The following is a 23,591-nucleotide window of genomic DNA, read 5'->3' on the forward strand; positions in this document are numbered from 1 at the left end:
AGGGACGCTAATGCATCTCTATGGGCGCCTTCCTTTGCGAATCTCCCGCGCGGGATCCACAAATCAAATCTGCCCGTGGACATTGGGCCTTTCTATTATGGTCAGAATAGTGATTTTGTTCACAGTTGTCCTGTCGTTAACAAGTGTTGGCAGTTGGAAAAACTAGTAGGTCTGCAAACGTTGCGGATGGTGCCCAAAGTCTACAGGTTGCTTGGTTGGCAGTTCCCACATTCATCATTCCGGCTGAATTGATCATGAACAATTGCAACATCCTAGTTGCTATATTCTTGGAATGTGGGTCCTCTGTTAAACAACTAGTTGAGGTTTACCCATTGTCTCTCAAATCATATCCTTATATCAACTATTGATTCATTTCCATTGTCCCAAAGACATATTATGTTTTATGTTCCTGATATATGTTTGAAGATTGGTTTATATCATGAGGAAGAGATATTGTTGTATGTTTTTGAGCCCTTTTCCAGCACTAATCATTTTTGGCATGCCTTGGTTAAAGTTACATAACCCTGCCATTGATTGGAAATTGGGAGCCATTTCTAGGCGGGGGAAGTCATGCTTTAGTAAATGTATATCTGTTAACGTTGCCACAGTGGACACTGATTCCCATCCCTGATTGTCTTATAGACTATGCTGATGTCTTTCCATTCAGAAATATTACCGCCCCATAGGGCATATAATTGCGCTATAAATGTATTCCTAGCAGTAAACTGCAAAGAGTCGTCTTTATAATCTGATGGGTCTTGAAAACAATATATTACAGATAGCCTAAGCAAAGGGCACATCCGTCCCTAAAATCTTATGTCAAAAGCTTATGTCCTTGTTTAGATATCGAGGAATTAAAATTATAATAATAAATCTGTACCACCTTCCACAATCTCACAGAATCTTAGAGCTGGTTGGGTTCAATCCCCTACTCAATACAGGAATCACTAAATCATCCCAGACAATTGTCTGTCCAGCCTCTGCTAGAACACACCACTTCCTGTGGCAACTTGTTCCACTCATTGATCCCCCTTACTGTCAAAAACCTTTTTCTAATATCTAATTTGTGTCTCCTCCCTTTCAGTTTCATCCCATTGCTTCCAGTCTTTCCTTGTACAAATGAGAATAGGGCTGATCCCTCTGCACTGTGACAGCCTTCAGATATTTGTAGACAGTTATTAACCCTTTCCAATCCACTGTCTGACCTGTGAAGACATTATGATTTAAGGCTGTACTCCGATGTTGGTAGACATCCGTCGGTGTTCCCTTACTGTATATTGCCAGTCTCTTTGCTGTTGGAGCCTATCCAACGTGTCACCTCATGCAGTACTGGCTTTAGCCAGCATATAGCGCCATTGTATAACAACAGAAATAGAGTAAGCCCCCTAGGAAAACCAGGATACAAATTGGACTTGAAAGGGTTAAGTCTCCTTTTGCAAGCTAAACATTCCCAGATGTCACCTCATGCAGTACTGGCTTTAGCCAGCATATAGCGCCATTGTATAACAACAGAAATAGAGTAAGCCCCCTAGGAAAACCAGGATACAAATTGGACTTGAAAGGGTTAAGTCTCCTTTTGCAAGCTAAACATTCCCAGATCCTTTAACCATTCCTCATGGTTAAACCAGCACATGGTTTGCAGACCACTTACCATCCTAGTAAGGCTGCCTGTCCACGGGTGATATGTCACTGCATTATCCGTGGCGATAATCTGGCCACAGGTAATACAGTGAACGCTTTCCATAGGCTAACTATGGAAAGCGCAGCCTAACGTTTACAAGCAGAAAATCATAGCAATTCTCCGCTTGCGGGATTAAAATTGTGGCATGCTGCGATTCTCCGCGGTGAGTCTATCTACTAGATAAGTTCATTGCGGAGACCTGTCAGTGCTCACCCCTCCTCCTCCGCGGAGGCAGCCTACTCTTCTGAACTTGCTCCAGTTTGTCTGTGTTTTTCATTAATTGTGGTGCCCGGAACTGGACACAGTATTCCAGATGAGGTCTGACCAAGGAAGGGAAGAATAGAGGGGGATAATGACCTCACATGATCTACTGTAGATTCTAGACTCTATGCTTTTGCCATTTTGCCTTCTGCACCACACTGTTGACTCAGGTTCAGTCTACGATCTATTAGTATACACAAGTCTTTTTCACATGTGCTGTTTGGCTCAATTTCTCTCATCCTGTATTTTTCTTGCCCAGATGTAGGACTTTGCATTTCTCCTTGTTAAATACCATTCTGTTAGTCACTGTTCAGGCTTTTCTAGATCTTTTTCAATCCTTTCTCCCCTTTAGTGTTGGCTATCCCTCCTAGCTTTGTGTCATATGCAAATTTAATCAGTTTCCTCCGGATTCCCTCATCTATATCATTTATAAACATGTTGAGCAACACTGTGCCCAAGACAGAGCCTTGATATATTCTTTCACTTGGATGTGCAGCCATTTATGACCACTCTTTGAGTATGATCACTCAGCCAGTTGTGAATCCACCTAACAGTTGCCTTGTCAATCCCATATTTGGTCATTTTTTCAAAAAGTATTGTATGAGATACTTTGTCAAATGCTTTACTAAAGTCAAAATATACTATATCCACCGCATTTCCCTGATCAACCCAGTTGGTAATTCTGTCATAAAAGATTAGATTAGTCTGGCTTGTTTACGGTTTTTATAGCCACACACTCTCAACTAAATCAGTGTGTAGACAAGCAAGAAATTTCAGCAGAGGTTAAGCCAGTTTCGCACAAGCATTTACATGTGCCCATGGTCATATAACACTGGTTTAAGGCCCAATTTACTCAGCAGTATTTTTCGTTTGTGGTTGTAAGTCAAAACTAGTGGCGGAACCAAAAAATATAAGGCAGGCTTTACATGGGCAATAAAATTGCGCGAGTTTGTGCGTTGTGAGACACACAAATATGAACCCCATTCTTTTGAATGGGGTCATACACACATGAGCGATGTTTTTCCACATGGCATCGCGATGCAGCATGTTCTATCTTTCTTCTGCGTACTCTTGCATCACAGTGGCCATTGCTTTTTAATGAGGCTGGCGGTAGCTGTGCACCATCTGCTAGGTGCAAGTGATGCAATGGAGGTCTCCCATTGAAAACAAAGGGAGAAACTCCGCTGACAGCTGCGCCGGAAGATCCCTGCACCCCCAAAACGATGTAAGGCTGTTTGCACATGAAAACTCCTCGCATCCATGGGGATTTCACATGGATGGCGAGTGCGATATGGGGGTGGGATTCACTGCCCCATATTGTGCTCCCCCTTATGAAGTTAGCCTAAGGCTACTCTCACACACAAGGTTGGCAAAACGCCGTGATTTTAATTGCAGCATTTTGCCACGATTTGATCACTGTTTTTGGATGCAGGTTACTGCGTCCGACAGTTTTTTAACGCACCCCATAATTGTGATGAGATGCGTTAATGATGGTAAAACAGCGCAGACAGTTCTCAAAAATCAAAAGTTCGAGCGGATGTCTGCGAAGCCTCATTGAAATCATTGGGAGCCTTATACTGCGTTTGGAACGCCGCGGTAATCACGGTACAAACAGATGTGTGAGACTGGCCTAAGAGGTGCAAATGTTTCTATCTTGCTGTCTATGTAGGCTCCATTCCTGGTTTTGGCTCCCAAACACTGATGCAAAGTACTTGGTAAATACAGTCCTTGACGGGAAGCCGCTGGCAGACATATCTGGGGCCTCTTGAGTCGGGAATAATAGTATTAGGCTGCTATCCATCCTAGCGGACCCTTGTTTCTGTACTGAAGACGAGGATCAGATATGTGGCAGCCTACCTATACACAGGCAAGTGCGATATCGCACTCATGAACGTGGATTTACCCGTGGATGTGAGGCGGTTTTCAGGCAAGAATGCCTTGCATCGCACCTGTGAAGTTCATGTCCTCTCACGTGGCAGAAGTTTAGAAGTGTTTCACTTTGAGTTCAGTGGGCAACCTCACACGGCTCTTGCACGCACATCCCACCGCATGCGAGGTATTAAAGGCTGCGTTGAAATCAATGGGCGATACATTCTGAGGAACATGAAAAGTTAGAGCATGCCACCATTTTTCCTGCACTGAAAACATCGCTCATGTATAGGACTCCATTCCAAAAAATCGGGTTCACATTGGCGTCTCGCAATGCACAAATCTCGCTCAATTCTCTCGGCTGGTGAAGCCCGGCCTCACTCAGAGGCTTGGAGTCCGTCTGTCATACCGCCGCACACTCCAAGGTATCCTTTACCATAAATCCCCGTCCTGCATACAGTGAATGCTGCGGATTAGTTAGTCGCAGCTCTCCAGTCAGGGACGTTCTGGTTCGGGGCAGCAGTTCTCGCCCTCAAAGCAGCGGCAAGGAAAGGGTGTGTTCCCCTCACACCTGCCGGTCCGCCGCCGCCTGCATGTGACAGTCACTGCCCGAGGTGTCAGGTGAGCCTCTCCGCCCGCACAGCCCTCCTCCAGCCCCGGGCTCCAGCAGGCTGCCTCCTCCTCACCTCGCCCTCACTCCGCTCAGCAGTGCGACTCGGAGGTACGGCAGTCCCGCCACAATGTCCTCTGCAGTGCCGGAATCCCCGAGCGGGAAGAAGCGGGGGCTGAGGAAGAGGCTGCTCAGGCTCTTCTCCAGGAGTGAGGCTGACACTGAGAGCCCCCCAGCTGGGCAGCCGGGGCGGCAGCACTGCAACGAGAAGTGGGGTAGGAAGGACAGGTAAGAGCCGCGAGGGGACCGGGACACCAGCGGGACAGCTGACAGACCGCGGGGACCGGGACAGCAGCGGGACAGCTGACAAGGGACTTACCGCTGGTGCTGCTCCTACATAGAGAACACACACAGCGGGACGCAGAGCCCAGCCCCGGGATACCTGACGGCTGCCACATAATGATACATAGCAGTGATCCCCTGCCAGCAGCGCTGCCAACAGCTAGGACAGTTACTGCTGCCACCAATCACATGTTCCTTCATTGTACCTACACCAAAGCCTACTTGTAGAGCTGTCATAGCAAGGACCTGTGTAAGCGCAGAATAAATGCTGACATAATATCATCATTGAACCGGGAATGGAACATATAATGTAGCAAAGTAGCATCTCATTATCCATTTTGGTCAGAAGTGTACAAACATGCAATAAGTCAGATAAATAACTGTATTAAAGGGAACATCTATGCATGTAGTATAATACAAGGTGGGCCGTGGCAAAGTCGCCCGCCCCTGATCCCAACACCGCAATCTTAGGGCTGCTGCCCACGGCAGAGCTGGATTCCGCATGCTGACTCCGGCCCTGGGAGCAGCAGGTCCACATGTCCTTGTCTCTTTCGTTTTCATCTGTAGTTTGGATGGTCCACATGGCGAGCCGTCAGACATGCACAGGACAGATTGTTTTTTTTATACAACTGCTTTTCCCGTGTCGTCACTTAGCGATGACACGGAATCCACGACCCTTCAGCAATGTCAATTGTGGAAGGGCTGCGGATTGGACGACTTCCAATGACTTCAATTAAAGCCGCCTGCGTGGAATCCACAGAAGAATGGAGCATGCTGCGACTTCCCATAGCATGCTATGGGCGGTACTTGGTGCAGATCCGCGGTGCAGACGCCCATGAGCAGGAGCCCTTATGAAAGCTGTCTAAAAGAAAATTGTTGTTGCCCATAGCAACCAATCGATACACAGCATTCTTTTTACCTCAGCAGTATAAGAAATGAAAGTTGCGCTCTGATTGGTTGCTATGCGTAACAAAGACAGATTTTCATTTAGGGTGCGTTTATACCTTGCTGATTTGCTGTGGATTTTTATCACCGATTTTGGTGCAGATCTGCAGTTTTCATCTCTTCAGTTTTAATTCAATTTAGGGGTGAAATGTGCTGCAGATCTGTGACAAACTCCAACCAAATCAGCAACGTATGAACACCTTTAGGGCACCCACTCACTGGCGTAACTATAGGGGATGCAGGGGATGTGGTTGCACCCGGGCCCAGGAGCCTTAGGGGGCCCATAAGGCCTCTCTTCTCTATATAAGGAGCCCAGTACTATGAATAAAGCTTTATAGTTGAGGGCCCTGTTACAGGTTTTGCATTGGGGCCCAGGAACTTCACGTTACGCCTCTGCTCCCACCCACTGGCGTTTTTTTCTCCACTGCGCTGCGAGAGTAAGTGAAAACTCTCGCAGAGCAGTGCAAGAAAATCGCTGGGATATCGCTGCGACATCGCCAGTTTTTTCAATGGGGCCAGCGGCAGCAGCGCTAGCCCCATTGAAAAGATATGGAGAATGTGGCGGACTTCTGCCACAGCTGTGGCAGAAGTCCGCGGCATGCTATCCCATTGCTTTCAATGGGATCGGCACTGCTGCAGTGGTTTCTGACAAGCCCCGCAGAATGATTATCGGAGAAGGGCTTGAAATATAAGCCCTTCCCCGATAATCATCAAAAAGTGGTTAAAAAAATAATAAAAAAGTTACTCACTTCTGTCAGCCGTGTCCTCTGGCTGGCTCTCCGGCACTGCTACTGAGCTCTTTCAGCAGACGGGGATTTAAAAATCCCCGCCTCCTGAAAGGGCTGTGCGGATTGGCTGAGGGCTCAGCCAATAGCAGCTAGTGCTTAGCTATTGGCTGAGCGCTCAGCCAATGGCAGATAGCTCTTAGCTATTCATTCATGAATAGCAATATCTTAGCTATTCATGAATAAAACGCCAGTGGGTGGGAGCCCTTAGACAGCTTTCATAAGGCCCAATGTCCACAAGTGGATCTGATTTGTAGAATCCACACAGAAGATCCGCAAATCTAGCCACCCATAGGGAAGCATGGCGTCCGCACATGAATTAAAGAATGGGGATTTGTTTTGTGGACCTTTTTGGTCTGGAGAACAAGTTGCAGCATGTTCCATTTCAGTGCGGTTCCCAAAGGGAAGAAAATAGAAGACTCGGACAGGTAAGTAGTGTCCTCGGGGCATTATTACTGAGTGGGGACCCATGATGACAATATTACTGAGTGGCAACCTATATGGAACCTTATTACGAAGTGGGGTCTATAAGGGGCATTATTACTGAGTGAGGGTCTATATAGAATATTGTTATTCAGTGGGGTTCCATGCGGGTAATATTATTGAGTGGGGGTCTATGTGGGGCAATATTGCTGATTTGGGGCCTATAAGGGGCATTATGAATGAGTGGCAAGGTCTATGTGGACCATTATGACTCTGTGTGTGTGTGTGTGGGGGGGGGTCTATAAGGGCCAATATGATTGAATGGGGAGGTCTATAAGGACCATTATGACTGATCGGGGGGTCTATAAAGGGCATTATAACTGAGTGGGGGTCTATGAGGGGCATTATCACTGGATGGTTAGCCTATGAAGGGCATTAGTACTGAGTGGGGGCCTATGAGGGGCATTATTACTGAGTCAGGGTCTATCAGGGGCATTATTAGTGAATTGTGGGCCTATATGGGACATTATTACTGAGTGGTGGCACTTTTACTGTGTTTGGGGCTTAAAAGTGACTCTTAGGCTGGATTCACATGGGTGTATATCGGCCGGGTTTTCATGCCCAGCTGATATGCGCTGCCCCTCTGATGCATTGGTTTACAATGCATCAGTGCACATTGGGTGTATTTCCGTGGCGTAAAAGCGCCCGACTGGCCGGGGAGGAGAAGGGAATTGGGAGAACAGCAGAGCTAAACTGTCTCCCACCGCCCAAGGCATTGCGGGCTTTGCGTATTTGTGCTTGGCCCGTGCCGTCTGAACGGGCACACAAACATTAGATTTGTGTGCCCGTTTATGTGTTCTTACGGCGCCGGCAGGAGCACGTAAAAACGACAAATCCAGCCTTAGGCTGCTCTCACAGGGTCTTTACTGGGACAGAGCTGCCTTGTACAGCGTTCAGTGTGTTTGCCAGCGATCTTACTTTCAGTGCTGTAACGACGCAGGCAAAGCGAGCCACTGACGCAGCACTTTCCCCCTGCTGACCTAGAACGCAGTGTTCAAAAACGTGGTAAAATGCTGTACAGTGTTTTTGACAGCGTTATTTCAATTGGGAATGCGTCGCGTTTAAAAAGCTTAAACATTGAAAATAGAGCAGACAGCGCTCGAAAAGCGCAGCATTTGTTCCGCTAGTCTGAGAAGTCCCATTGGAATCAGTGGAGGCATTTTACAGCAAGCGGCCATATACTTACTGATAAACTGATACAAGAGGGCAGGTATATACATACCTCAACATGCAGATAGCCAAACTGCTAAATGGGGGAGCAATTTGCACATGTGCAGTGTGGTTCACCATGAGGTGTGGGGGCAGCAATATGGCAGTATTAATAGGTTGTCAGCCTGCATGGTGCACTACAAGTACCATGTGGCCTGACACCCTGTATATGTCTTTGTTTGAAACACCACTGTAAACGCTGTAAAAAGCGCCATGTGTCAGAGTGACCTTACTGTGTGGGGCCTACAGGGGACACAAAAGTGATGTGTAGCACTCTACGAGCCATCACGGCTGTCGTATATTATATCTGGGGCACTATGGATAAGGAGATTAGGTAGAGGCTTGGAAAACGAAGATTGGTAGCTGGAAAATTGTATTTTGTGCAGTCACTGTGGCTCGTGATAATTACAGTGATATCGCATATATGCGTTTTTTGTGGGAGGTTTTTTGTAAAAGAAAAACGGTTTGGTGCAGTGTTGGCGAGTAGTGTAAAAAGTTAGGGGGGTCTCACACCCACGGATTCTAATTGTGGAATCTGTGATCAGCGTCCACGTGGACTTTCCGTTGCAAAATGCAGGCATTAAAAGGCATGCACTTTCGATTTTTTTTTTCCTCCACACTCGCAAATAAGAATTGCGTATTGAAATCAATGAAGGCGTCCGACCCGCTGCCCATGCTCCATTAACATTGCATATGTCACTTGAAGTCAGGTGATAGCTGCAGCAAATCAGAGGTTGTAGTGTTATCGCTCACTTTCTTGTCATCTGTACTCACATCCTGGGCGCCATGTTTCCAAATGGTGATGCTATGGTCTCTGATTGCTTCCAGTGCTGTTGGCTATTACATCAGACGTCAGGACCACGGTGGGGCTGCAGTGTTGCATCCCAGCAGTGGAGGAGGACTAAGTACTGATAAGTTTGTTTTACTACAGTGAGTGCTATTGAAGGGATCTTGTTTTGTACCCAGACAACTCCTTTAACCCTTTCCAATCGACTGTCTGACATCTAAAGACACTGTGATTTAAGACTGTACAGCTCCGATGTTGGAAGACGTTCGTTGGGGTTCTCTTACTGTATATTGCCAGCCTCTCTGCAGTACTGGCTTTAGCCAGCATATAGCGCCGTTGTATAACAGAAAAAGAGCAAGCCCCCTAGGAAAACCAGAATACAAATTGGATTGGAAAGGGTTAAGTCAATAGGGTGTGCCAGATGCTGGTGGTATCTGTCACATAATGGATCCAGCAGAGTTGTGCTTTTCAATATGACCAGAATCCACAGCACAAGTGTGAACATGACATTTCGATAAATGGATTGACCTCTGTAAGGCCGCTTGCACGCGAACGGGTCGAATTCTGCATGTGGGAGCCCGCAGCAGAATCCGACCATGACAGCAGCCGGCGTACCTGTCTTTTTCGTCTTTTATCTGTACTGCAGGTGGCTGCGATGAGCCACCGTCGGACATGCGCAGTACAGATTTTTTTTTAAATGTTTACTTTTCCTGCGCCATCGCTAGGCGATGACTCTGTATCTGCAACCTTTCTGCAATGTCAATTGCAGAAGGGCCACGGGTCGGACGGCTTCCATTCACTTCAATGGAAGCCGTCCGTGTGGAATCTGCACTAAAATAGAACATGCTGCGATTTTTCCATAGCATGTAATAAATGGTATTTGCGGTGTGGATGCCGACCGCAGATTCCCCAATGCAAATCCATTTGTTTGCAGGAGTCCTGAGGCTTTGCAAATATGGCGCTTTCCGAGGTATTGTCTTAAAGTCCTTGATACATCATTACATAGCTGCAGATTGTGAGTATTTTATTTTGAAGTTGCACTGCCCTGACCAATCTGGTCCCTTATACTGAACTGCAGATGTACATTTCAAGTACCATATTGTCTATTGTGTTTGGGGCATTATTCCACTGTACATGGAAGGTTTAGGCCTCATGTCCACGGGGAAAATCAGATCCGCTGCAGATTCTACATGTAGAATCTGCAGCGGGTCCCTCCTGCCCCGCGGACATGAGCGCCGAAAATAAGAATTTAAAAGTATTTACCATCCGGCGCGGGCGGAGAAGATCAGCTGTTCCTCACGGCCGGATCTTCATTTTCGGCCGGCGGATGAATTCCTGACGCCGGCGGCACGTCGCCGGCACGTCGCCGACGTGCCGCGCGCATGCGCCGGGCACATCCGCCGAGCCGAAGCAAGGAAGATGCGGCCGTGAGGAACAGCTGATCTTCCCCGCCCGCGCCGGATGGTAAATACTTTAAATTCCTATTTTAGGTCTCCCGCGGATCCGGACGGCTTCCATAGGCTTCAATAGAAGCCCGCGGGAGCCGTCCCCGCGGGAGACCCGCACGAAAATGGAGCATGGTCCGGATTTTTCCATGCTCCATTTTTTTTTAAATCCCTTTTATTGACGATCCGCGGGTATTTATCTACCCGCGGGTGGTCAATGCATCCCTATGGGATGCGGATCCGCATGCGGGAGATCCGCTGCGGATCTTAAATCATATTTTGCCCGTGGACATGAGCCCTTACAGTTATCTAGAAAAAAGGAAAGTAAGACGTCATTTGTTGGCTGCAGGGCAAAGTTTCCTGCCTGTACTCTAATATTGTGGGAATGTGCATTGTGGTCAGTATACTTCCGTGTGAACTGTGGGATTCACTATGTGCTGAGGACTTTTGATTGTTTGGTTAGGTTTGTATGTCTGCCTGTGCACCACAGTAGGTAAACAACAGACAGTCAGCATATGCTCTAGAACAGTGATGGCGAGCCTTTTAGAGACCGAGTGCCCAAACTGCAAACCAAAACGTAATTATTTATTTCAAAGTGCCAACACATCAGGGGGCGGGGCTTATCACAACGTATGATTTTACCTCAGTCGTTATAAAAAGGACAGGGCTGATTCAAAATAGACAGGGTGCAGCTTTTCGGATGCAGAAATGCTGCAGAATTAGCCACGGAAATTTCGGCTGAGGACATTCTGCAGCATTTCTTCCATGTGTAAACATACCCCAGCAGTAATAGCGACCCCCCCACAGCGGCCCCAGTGGTAACAGTGACCCCCCACAGCAACTCCTAGCAATAATAGTGACCCCCCACCAGCGGCCCCAGCGGTAAGTGACCCCCCACAGCGGCCCCAGCAGTAATAGTGACCCCCCAAAGTGGCCCCAGTAGTAATAGTGACACCCCACAATGGCCCCCCAGTGGTAATAGTGTCATCCCACAGAAGCCCCCCAGTGGTAATAGTGACACCCCACAGTGGTCGCCCAGTAGTAATAGTGACACCCCACAGCGGCCCCCCAGTAGTAGTCATAGTGACACCTCCCAGCGGCCCCCCCAGTAGTAATAGTGACATCCCACAGCGGCCCCAGTAGTATTAGTGACAACACACACCTACCCCAGTGGTAATAGTGACATCCGACAGTGGCCGCAGTAGTAATAGTGCCCCCCAGAGATCCACATACTTACCCCCTTCCTCTGGTGCACACTGTGACGTCAGTGTGTATTATCGGATGCCTCCATCCCTGCTCTCGCGAAACCTAAGACGAGACGCCAGGGGAGGGGGGAGAAGGATCCCGCTACACACTGAAGTCACAATCTGCAGCCGGGATCAGCATCGCTTAGTGAATACTGGCAGGGGAGCCGTGGCCCCTGCCGGTATTTATTAACGTAGTGAGTGGAGAGTGCCAGCAGGGAGGGCTCTGCGTACCGCCACTGCTCTAGAGTGTATTAGTTGTAATAGTGGCATCATAGCTGCATATGGTGACAGCATTAACCTTGCAGAAACATGGCATCTGCTGATCCTATATTAAGGTGACCAGACGTCCCGAATTAAGGCGGGACAATCCCACTTTGGGACCCTGTGTCCCTCTGTCCCCAGGGTTCCTAAGTGAGATAGCCTTTTGTCCCACTTTTGGGACGTCTGCCCCTGCTTTTGTCCCGCTTTCAGTACAATGGGTCACCATGAAAGTGACTACCAGCCAGGGTGCTGCAGCTTCCCAGCTGGTAATCACTCAGCGATGTCACTCCCCTGACCTCTCCTCCTGTGGAGCCAAGGATGAGAGGAGAAGGGAGGAGGCATCCGGAAGCGCACACTTCCGCCCACAGCAGAGTCAAGCAGGGGACCAGCGGCGCTTTGAAGATGAGGAGGTAAATATATCGGTCTCAGGGGGTGCTATTACTACTGGGACTACTTTGGGGGTCACTATTACTACTGGGGCAGATATAGGGGACACTTGCATGTTTACACGTGGCGGAAATTTCCGTGGCAAATTATACAGCATTTCGGCATCCACAAAACAGTCAAAATCCGTACTACTGCTGCAGATTTTGACTGGCAATCAACTGCGTATCTGCAGCTGATTTCATACTATGCGGCGCTCCCCCTTACTTCCTTCCTACTGTCAGCGCTCCACAGCTTCCAGTTCCTAGCAGCTTGATCAGGTGCAGCGCTGCTGGTCAGGTGAGGCCAATTTGGGTTGCTGGGAACTAGAAGGTAGGGAGCGCTGACAGCGGGAAGCTCTCGGAGTAGGTGAGGGGGAGCAACGCATAGAATGAAACTATGGTCGGACTTTGACTGTTTTTTTAATGCGTAAATGCTGCAGAATTTGCTCCATCTTTTTTTAAATGGCCCTGTACTTTTTATAATGAGGTAAAATCATATGTCATGATAAGCCCCACCCCTTTGCCTTTGATCCTGGAAAATCTGGTTACCTTAACAATTTATATCAGTCTTTCAAAATCCGTAGCTCTGTATGTAAGTCACATGGATTAGCACTGACAGACCCTTGTGTATATAGAGAGAGAGATAGCAATTCTAGTAGCTTCCCTGAGATAAACAATGGGCTGACATTTAATTCTGCTGCTAACTATATATGAGGAAGTGTCAAGTCTTTTGTCAGCTTGTGTGCAGAAATTGAAAGCGAAATAACTAATGATTTGATTTAGGAATTTTTGCCCCTTTATGTTTTTGTCTTACAAATACAGGAATATTACAAGTGATCTTACCGATTTGAAATGCTCCTAACTCATGTTAAATGACACTCAAAAATTTAAATTTGATATAAATGGAAACTCAAAAAATGTTTTCCACATCAGAGGTGATTAGTCAAGTTCCTGCCATATACCTTGTAGTGTATCTTGATTGACTGATGCAATGGCTTCTGTGATTGTACTCGCAGATCATACATGGTGGGTGGTAAGGGGGGCATGTAGACACTAGCACTCACAAGGCATCATGTCTGGAGAACGTGGAGTTCAGGGAAAAAGTTCATTATCGTTACGACCTGCGTGGCCAATCCATCAGTTTGGTAGTCTCCTTTTGGGCTCATTTTTGACTTCATTGTGACAATGGGGGTGGGGTGGGGTGGAGCGTTCCTGTCCTGTTGGAAGAGGAAACCAAACGTTTCCTGTTACAGCTGCGGCAGAAGCCATATCTGTAGCAGGTCCATGTATGAAATCCTCGGGATTACTTCCTCATGATAAAATAAGGGGTCATACACTTTCTTACAGGTTATAGCGCAAAACACATTTACCTTGGGGAGTCGCATATATGTGCCACGTAGAAAGGTGGGACATCCAGATTTTGACATTACGTTTTTCAACTCTGCCCGAAAGTTGGAAGGCGGCTTCATCACTAAACACTAAAGATTCCATGAAACCATCGCTTTCTATTAGCTTGCATACTTTCACAGAAAGAACGTCGCCTCGCTTTGTTATCCGGTTTCAGGGCCGGTAATAATTGCAATCCATAGGGATAACATCGCAAACGTTTGTGCAGAATCCTCCACACAGTTGGCAGCGGGGCGTCCAGTTCTCTGCTTGCTCTGATGGTGGATTTCTAATGACTTTGTGTAAAACTTGCACAGATACGCTCCTCTGTTTTCATGCTTACTGGTGAATGGCCGGATGATTTTTGCTTACAGATGCAATCTTTTCCCTTAAAATTGAAGTACCACTTTAACTTTGTTTGAAAATAACATTGCACACTTATAACACTGGCAGACATGAAAATCCAGAACACAAAACTCTCTCATGTCTTCGTTGGCAGCCATTTGTCTCATATTCCTCTAGCAACGATTATAGCAGAATTAAAGTTCTTTGGCCTCATTTAGCAAAACAGTTAAATTGTCCTTGTTGCTCATAGCAACCAATCACAGCTCAGCTTTCATTTTACCTCAGTAGTTTGAGAAATGAAAGCTGTTCTGTGATTGGTTGCTAATGACAGTCTTACAATTAGACAGTTTTATTAAATGAAACGTTTTGAGTTTCTGTTTCCACTGATATCAAATTTATCTAAGAACAAGTTCAATATATGGTCTGTATAGCACCTCTGTTATTCTTGGCCCGAAAATAGATGGAGTAAACCTGTAGCAGTTTACAGTGTGAGAGGTTAGGGAGTGCAGAGCAGTGAAAATGTCAGAGATGGAGGAAACCAAAGTGGACATCGAGAGAGAGCATGCATGGAGAAAGGCTGAGGTGCAGCTGCCCCCTAAAACAATGGATAGTGGACAAAGAAAAATTCAAAACTCCTGCACTCAGGGAGACCTACGAGAACACCAAATGATACTGCCTGAATAGACACAGGTAGAGACTACAAGAAGAGAGAATCCTTTGCAGTCAATATGGCATGGTCTACATTGAAGACACCTGTGCTGAAGTCAAACAGAATAAGTGTGACAGTGAAGAGGGGTGCAACGCGTTTCAGAGCTCCATATGCTCCTTTCTCTAGCACAAAAACTAATCATCGGTATAGGATAAATGGATATATCCGTAAAATGTGAATTATGAGTGAGAATTAGAAAGACAATTTGTAATTACCCTGTACAACTAATTTTTCAAGAGTAGTCACCTTGGTGATTTGCTCATCATTGCAGGTTATCCACTATTGCCTGTGAATGCTGTGTCAGGCTATATGTGTAATGTAGGGACAAATGACACTGCAAAAAAGGACCTTGCAACTATCTGCAGAGACTTTGAAGACCTTGGAAAAAAGGTGAAGGAACTAGGAGCACAGGTGGTCTTCTCATCCATCCTCCCAGTGGATGGCCAAGGAATAAGAAGATGTAATAGGATTCTAGAGGTGATCAACTGGCTACGTCGATGGTGCCGTCAGCAAAGATTTGGATTCCTAGACCATGGAGGGAATTACCTATATGATGGATTGCACCTTACAAAAACAGGTAAGCATATATTTGGTGGGTGCCTTGCTTCACTCATTAGGAGAGCTTTAAACTAGAACAATATGGGAAGGGAAGGGAAAGGCCAGGTAACAGTATATAGCTAATTAATACATTTCAGAACCTTGCTATTCGAAGTGGAAAGAAAGAGCAAAGACAAAAATTCAGAAGGCAAGTAGAGGAGCAAGAGACATCGATCACAAACTAAAATGTTTTTATACAAATGCATAGAGCATGGAAAACAAACAAGGAGAATTGGAGATACTAACACAGGAAGAAAAATAGGATGTCATAGGCATCACGGAAAATTGATGGAATGATACACATGATTGGAATACAAGGCTTGAAGGATACAACTCATTTGGAGATGAGGAGGTATTATGTTGTATGTTAGGAAAACATTCATCTCCACAGAAATTCAAGCTTCAGAGCATGATAGTTCTGTAGAAACTGTTTGGGTAAGAAGGAGAGAACAACAGAAAGGACACCATTGTAGTCATGTACTATAGGCCACCTGGACAAGCGGAAGATATGGATGAACTCTTTCTATATCAGATGGTCAAGCTCTCAAAAAAGAATGACATAGTGATTATGGGAGATTTTTAACTATCCAGCCATTTGTTGGGAATCTCTCTCAGGTAAAAGTAATGGATCAAACAAATTCTTATCCGCTCTTGCTGACAACTTTATATTCCAAAAGGTCGAAGAGAAAACAAGGCAATCTGCTATCTTGGACCTAATTCTTACCAACAGGGAGGAAATGGTTGAGGAAGTAATGGTGGCTGGGTCCTTAGGAGACAGTGATCATGCTATCCTTGAATTTTGGATAAAAATGGGAGGAAGACCTGAGAAGACTCAGACCTCAAGATTGGATTTCAGAAAGGCAGATTTTAATGAACTCAGAAAGAAGGTAGGAAGAATCCAATGGCTGGATGTTCTTAAGGATAGAAATGTCCAAAAAGGTTGGGAAATATTGTGAAATGAGATTCTCTAAGCACAATCGTTAACAATCCCTAAAAGAAGAAAGAATGGTAAACATTTAAAGAAACCAGGATGGATGAAGACAGAACTTGCACACATGTTAAAAAGGAAGAAAAATATGTTTATTAAATGGAAAGAGGGGGAAATATCTAAAGAAGAATATCCGATCTGCAGAAACTGTAGGGCAAGTGTCAGAAAAGCTTAAGCTAATAATGAATTGAGGCTTGCAACAGAGGCCAAAAGCAATGAAAAAGGATTTTGGGCTATGTCAAAAGCAAAAGAAAAGTCAAAGACACTATTGGATGCTTACAAGATGAAAATGGTGAATTGGTTAAGAATGATGTTGAATGATGTTGAGAAGGCTGAACTATTAAATTCCTATTTTGTATCTGTTTTCTCTCAGAAAGTAGATGGAACATCAACTGATCTTCCCTGTGCTATTCGGGGAATAAAAGAATGCAGGCTAGCTGTAAGCAGATAGATGGCGGGGAAACACTTTGCTATTAGTAAATTATTAAACAGCATGTATGCAAGTATTTGGATGAAAATGCAGTAATTAACCAAAGTCAGCATGGGTTTTGTAACAAACAAGTCATGCAAGACTAATCTAATTTCCTATGACAGAATCACCAACTGTGTTGATCAGGAAAATGCGGTGGATTTAGTTTTTGTTGACCTTAGTAAAGCATTTGACCAAGTATCTCATACCATATTTATTGAAAAAATGACCAAATATGGGATTGACAAGGCAATTCTTAGGTGGATTCACAACTGGCTGAGTGGTCATAAATGGCTGCACATCTAAGTGGAAGAATGTATCAAGTGGGGGACCACAAAGCTCTGTCCTAGGCCCAGTGTTGTTCAACATTTTTATAAATGATCTGGAGGAGGGAATTGATGAAAAACTGATAAAATTTGCCGACGACACAAAGCTAGGAGGGATAGCTAACACTAGGGAAGAGAGAGAGATTTTAAATTAAAAAAGCTGTGCACGGCACACTGCCAGCGTGCTGAGCACATCCGCCGCCTGGAAGAAAGAAGATCCAGCCTGCACTTAGGAGAGGCCTGCCGTGTCCAGAGAGGGTAAGAAAATGTATTTTCCCTCTCCACGGATTCCACTGCGGGATTCAGCAGTGAAATGCGTGCGTGCAAGTGGACATGAAGCTTTAGGCTGTTTACACAGGCTACGAAATCGCACAATTTTGTAGCAATGCGACACTGCTACAAATTGTATGTATGTGGAGCCCATGCTTTTCAATGGAGTTCTTTCACATTACTGATGTTTTGTAGGCTGCTTCATTGCAAGATTACAAAATCATGGCATGCTCTATACAGCCGCGATTTGAAATTTTTTTTTTGTAGCCCATGTTTTCCTATGGAGCCTCCTTGTTTATCGCATCACATAGCATGAACTTTCGTGTGATGTGATTTTAACAATAGTAACTCCTATTAACTTTTTCCTGACCAAATTGCATAATTTTATCGTACAAGAAATTCGCGCGTAGTAGTGACACGATGCTCCATTTTTCCCAAGAAAAAAAAACATCACTGATACTACAAAATCGTGTGTACATAGCTGTGATATTGCAGCAATTTTGTAGCAGCGATATTGCTTTTTTCCATGTGAAAGAGGCCTAAATTGTAGTAATGGTACCACGTAATCATTAGTAGGTGCTTAGTGGAAGGACTCTTCAATCCCCATACAGGTATATAGATAACCATGGCACACTTTCTTCTCCACAATGAATATATTTTAATTTGCATTGCTTGTTACTTGTTTGCTTTCATTATGCTTTACAGATAATAAACAACTCAGAATGTAAACTCCATCTATTTAAAGGAAAGTTATATCCAGACCATAATACAACATTTTGGTTTGCTCCAGAACTTTTTCAAGCTGGCTCTGCAACAGTAAATACAACAATATATACAAAAGTAAAATAAATATTCATGAAAAAAAAATACATAAAATATATAAAAGTCTTCAGAAAAATAGAAAAATATAATACTGGCTTCCAAAAATTACAACAGTAAAATATAAAAAAATATTTTGTATAGGTTAACTAGGTAATATGAGGGCATATATTCTCTGTTATATTGAAGGGAAAATAGGCTAAACTGGATGGGCATATGTCTTTTTTCAGCCTAACATATTATGTTATTATATATCTAAACTTGTTCCATCCACATAAATACAAGTATTAATAGCTCAAAGGAGTACATATAGAAAGCTGCCTAACTAAAATCACAAATATGCATATTGCCACGATCTCTATTATAAACAGCATTGTGAAAACAGACAGTAAAGATGTTATATATGTGTGTGTGTATATCTATATAGGGCGGCACGTGCGTGTGACATCATTTATGGCGTAAACGTGTGAGAGCACGTCACTGTGCTTGCACCATCCTTGTAAGATCTAGAACAACATGTCTGGCTCCATGAGTTCGAGACATCAATCAATATTCTAAGGAACGTGTTTTACTAAAAGTGCAAGAGAGCCCAGACGAGTAGGGGAGGTGAACCACCCTTTGGATGGTTGATCAGGAATTTGCATACCAGCTTAGGTACTGCTATTTTCATCTTTATTCCAAAGTAAAATAGTCCAACACTCAAACCAGATAGAGGTATCTAAAACCAATAGCTACATTCCATAAATTTAAGGGTATGTCCACACATAGCAGGAACGGTGTTGATTTTGAGGCTGACCAATGCATTTTTCACTCTTTTAAATGAAATTGTGAAATCTATTGCTGGTGTAGAATTTGATATGGTTTTTGACGCCAATTTTCCAATGTTGAAAATTTGCACCATTTCCACTTCGTGTAAAATTGCACCTTTACATTAGTAAAAGCAGTACATCCTGTTTTTATATGCGTTTCAAACCACAGGGGTTCTTACTCATGGCATGACACATACAATCTGAGTTGCCATTAAATAAAATAAGAATGCCCACTTCCATCTGCTGCTTTAAAGGAACCTGTCAGCTACTTTTAGTCCTATAAGCTAAGCATATGGACTGAAAGTATGCGAGTAAAAGTAAGTTTTATACTTACATTCCTCGTCATTATCCTAGTGACAGCACCGAAAGACGCCACTGCAATGCTAAGTAGCCCACCAATTATAAAATTACAATGGGCAGACTACATAATGCAACGGTCAATGCATTGAGAGGCAGCTTTTAGCGCTAACACCAGGATATTAAAAACCGTATTGCAGTTATATGATGTGACTGGGATTTTATTTTTATAGCATGTAAGCATGGTACCCATAGAGTGTGTAGAACCGTTAAATACATAATTTAGCCCATCATGCATTTTTTATGCTCTTAAAGATTGCATGCAAAACTAATTCAAATTGTGCAGAAAAGACATAGAAATGCAAAAAAAAAAAATATCAAAATCGCACTAAAAGTTGATGCGATTTTTCAGGACTGAAAAAACACCCCTGTAAATATACCCCATATCAGTATCTAAACTAGTAATACATCCCTTATCTGAAGCCCGCACCACTACCAAATAAGTTACATAATGCCTTTTCTTCTCTACGGCTGATATTGCTAGAGCCTTATTTTTGGGTGGCATTATTTGGCAAAGTCCATTCATATCTCACTTGATGTTGAAATTCCTCCATGGCCTCACATCTTGAATGAAGCGGATAAAGAAATGGGTTAAAAAAACTTCAAGACAATATAGCTAATTTGGAAAACAACCACAAAGCATTTTAAGTATTATTGGGATTCAGAAAATTAGCAAAATGTCAAGTCCATACAGTAGATATAACAAGTCTACACACCTTTATTAAAATGCTATGTTTTTGTCATGTTAAAAAAATATGATAAAGATGAATTATTTCAGGTTTATTTCCACCTTCAATGTGATTCATAATCTGTACAAACTAAAAAATTTTAGGGTGGAAAAAAAAAAGGTTTGCATAAATATGCACTCCCTAAAACTAATACAGTGATACCTTGGGTTGAGAGTGCCTCAGCTTGCAAGCTTTTTGCCTTGAGAGCAGGCTCTCTCCCGAATTTTTGCTCTGATTTAAGAGCAAAAACTCAGGTTACGAGCCTGCTTCGGCATTGCAGCATTGCTTTCAATGGGGCCGCCTGCTAAAAGGGCTGCATCTGATTGGCTGCGCGCTCAGCCATTCATTGAATGACAGCTGAGCGCTCCCTGTAATTGGTCACAGCATTCAGCCAATCACAGGCAGCGCTCTGCCACGCATTGAAATCAATGAAAGAGTTTGGGATCTGGAACGGATTAATAGCTTTTCCATTAATTTGAATGGGGAAAATGGATTTGACTTACGAGTGTTTTGGGTTAAGATCTCCGTCGCGGAACAAATTAAACTCTTAACCTAAGACACCACTGTAGTTTGTTGATTTTCTCAAAAAGGCTTGCTTAATAGCCTCAAAGACCTGAAGGTAGTGTGTGTGCAAAAATTCGTTTCCCTAGACTTTATGGTTTCCGAGCAAAGAACTATCTCATGTCTCGTGGCTTCTCACACTTAGAATTGAATAATAAAGTTGCAACCCCTGTCCTGTTCCTATAAAGGGCCTAAAGAATGGTCATGCCAAATTTCAAGTTTGTATGACACCGGGAAGTTAGAGAATTAGCGACGAGTCAGTCAGTGAGTCATTGAGTGAGGGTTATTTGAGCTGGTTGGGTGTGGTGTTTCTCAAGCCAATCCCCTCTGGTCTGCTGCATATAAAACCAGCATCTCTTGGTAGAGGATGCTATTCATTTTAGTGCTTTACTGTTTTACTCTGTTGTAAACCCACTCAGGGTTGTGTTATGCAGGCTTGTCTGAAGTGTTTCTCCATCTCACCTTTCCTGAGGATGGTCTGGACATCTGCTGTCCCTTCCCTCCTTGTGTTTTGCGTTGCGTGCATCGAGTAATGTGGTATGCGACCACAGTTTTCTCCCTTGCCCTTGGCAGGTGCGGCCTCCAGACATCTCATGTCTTATGAATGTCAGGTGGGTGATGCCTGACATAGTTCCCTTTATGTCAGAACGGTGGCTGACTCTCTTTCCCCTTGGATCACTTGGACTAGCTATAGTTTGCTATCTGTATGCATGTGTCTGGATGGGGTTCCTGTTCTATGTGGTTTGCATAACCTTGTGTGTTGGTGTGAACAGAGACGTGTTTTGTATGTGCAAGTGGCCAGACATGTGCTCTAGGTGCAGGCCCCTGTGTGGTATGCACCTCTGTTTTATTCTCCTGTGCACGATATGTCAGTAGGGAGGGTTGCCATCTTTTTCCCTCTGGATTTGTGCATTCTCTATGCAGGTTACTATTCAGTGGTCTTTTTTTTTTTGTAAGGCACAGTTGTCCTGCTTAGTGGTGCACAATAATTTACTGCTTCCAATTGTTCAGCTTTGCCTTGATGTCATGTCCTGTACACATGCGTGGTTTGGAGGAGTTGCATTAATTTTTTTAATGCCTTAAGGGTCTAGACGCCCCTTTTTCATGAGGTACTGTCAGGTTTGTGCTGCTGGGATCTGTTCTACAGGTTTCCAGGGGCACATCTTCACAGGTGAGGGATAATTGAGCTGGCTGGGTGTGAAGTTTCTCTTGTCAGCCAATCCCCACTGCTCTGCTGCATATATATATATATCTGTCCCTCTGCAAGAGGAGGCTGGTATCCCTTCATCCTAGGATTTGGTTATCCTGCATGCCTGTAATATGTGTTATGTGTGTGAACAGTGTCTTGTCCAGTGTCTGTGCAGGTGACCAGACATTAGGTGCGGCCAGTCCTGTTCTGTGTGTGTTCTGTCTTGCATGCTAACCCTAGTGTGCTGGTGTGAACTGTATGCTGTCCTGCTGGATCATTTATCATCTCTGCGCTAGTCAGGCCCCTAGTCAGTTCCTGTGCAGGGCTGCCCTTATCGGGGCGATCGCCCTGCTTGCAGGCAGGGTTCTGATGGATATTATCCCGATAGAGAGAGTAGGGACCCGCGAGACAATGAGGACCCTTGAACTTCGGGCTCATGGGCTTAAGTGACTTGGCCAATTCATGAACCAATACCTCATACATTCTATAGCAATTTCATCTGTTATGTGTGCAGGTATGTAAGATGAGTGTTTTGGTCATTTGTCAGTCCTTATGTTATGTCTGTCCTTGAGTCCCATGTGCAGTTCACTGTCCCTTTGGTGTTCCATCCAGCGCGTTTTGTTTGAACGTGATACCACTCCTGCGTCTGTCCTGCTGCGAGGTGTGCCCAGCGGACATAACATATATATTACTATTATTATACTACATATTATATATATAATTACGTGAAAGAAAATCCTCAATCAAAGTGACAATTCACTGGAGTCAAAAACTATGAAAATGAAAATGGTGGAGTATGGTTACTCTGCTGAAGATTGACAACCATTTCTTCTGACTCACTGTGACCCTAACAGTGACTCCATATAATGTTACTAAACTATCACTGTCTTTACTACAGCACACATACCAAAATGAGAAGGTATCTGGGTTTGACAGTGAAGCTATATTTAATCTATTCTTTGTATTATATGCATTGCTTTGAATGTCGCAGGTGAAGGAACGTGCATGCCTGTACTTTCCCTTTCAGATTTCTTTTGTTGTCTAGTTATTATACTTCAGGTTAATAGCAGCATATCTAAATAAGAGAAGACTTTTGTTCTGGGTCCAAAAGCATGTGAAACAAACAGTACATTCCTTCTTTTCATTACTATTGAACTAGCAGAAGTTGAACTGGCGCTAATACCAGCAGTCACCACTATTAAGAGGCAAAGAATGAGTTTACCAATAAAATTCTTTTGTTTTCTTTGGTTTGTTATAGTTTGTGCTGGCAATAGTTTATAAAAAGAAAAACACACCCAGAATCTTCAGTTCTTAGTCGAAGGCCGGTTTCACATAGACGAGAAAGTCATGCAAGATTTGTGTGTTGCAAGACGCACAAATCTTGCATGTATTCTTTTCAATGGAGTCATACACATGAGCATTGTTTTCCTGGATTTTGCGGCATGCCTTATCTTTCCGAATGCCTTGGAACGTATCGCCCATTGTTTTCAATTGGCCAGTAAAACACATTGCATGTTGTTTGATGTGCACTTGAATGCGATGTGAGGTTTTCCATTGAAAACAATGGGAAACACTTGGCGATCCTCATGAAGACCGAACACAGATATGAGACATACTAACGACAGACAGAAGGAAGGGAAGGGTTGGGGAGGGGGTAGGGTTCGGGGAGGGGGATAGGTGGTAGTTTA

The 23,591-nt window shown here is 44.3% G+C and overlaps 1 protein-coding gene across 1 annotated transcript in view; it reads left to right on the forward strand.

Annotated features, from left to right (window-relative positions):
- Positions 1 to 4,525: 4,525 nt before the first annotated feature.
- CRYBG2 (crystallin beta-gamma domain containing 2) overlaps positions 4,526 to 23,591 on the forward strand; it is a 118,296-nt gene continuing 99,230 nt past the window's right edge. The window contains exon 1 of the mRNA XM_066573087.1: positions 4,526 to 4,709. Within this exon, the coding sequence (XP_066429184.1) occupies positions 4,552 to 4,709 (158 nt within the window). The 5' untranslated portion in view covers positions 4,526 to 4,551. The remainder of the gene's footprint in view (positions 4,710 to 23,591) is intronic.

The sequence above is a fragment of the Eleutherodactylus coqui genome, chromosome 1 (assembly GCF_035609145.1).
Source record: "Eleutherodactylus coqui strain aEleCoq1 chromosome 1, aEleCoq1.hap1, whole genome shotgun sequence".
Taxonomy (NCBI): domain Eukaryota; kingdom Metazoa; phylum Chordata; class Amphibia; order Anura; family Eleutherodactylidae; genus Eleutherodactylus; species Eleutherodactylus coqui.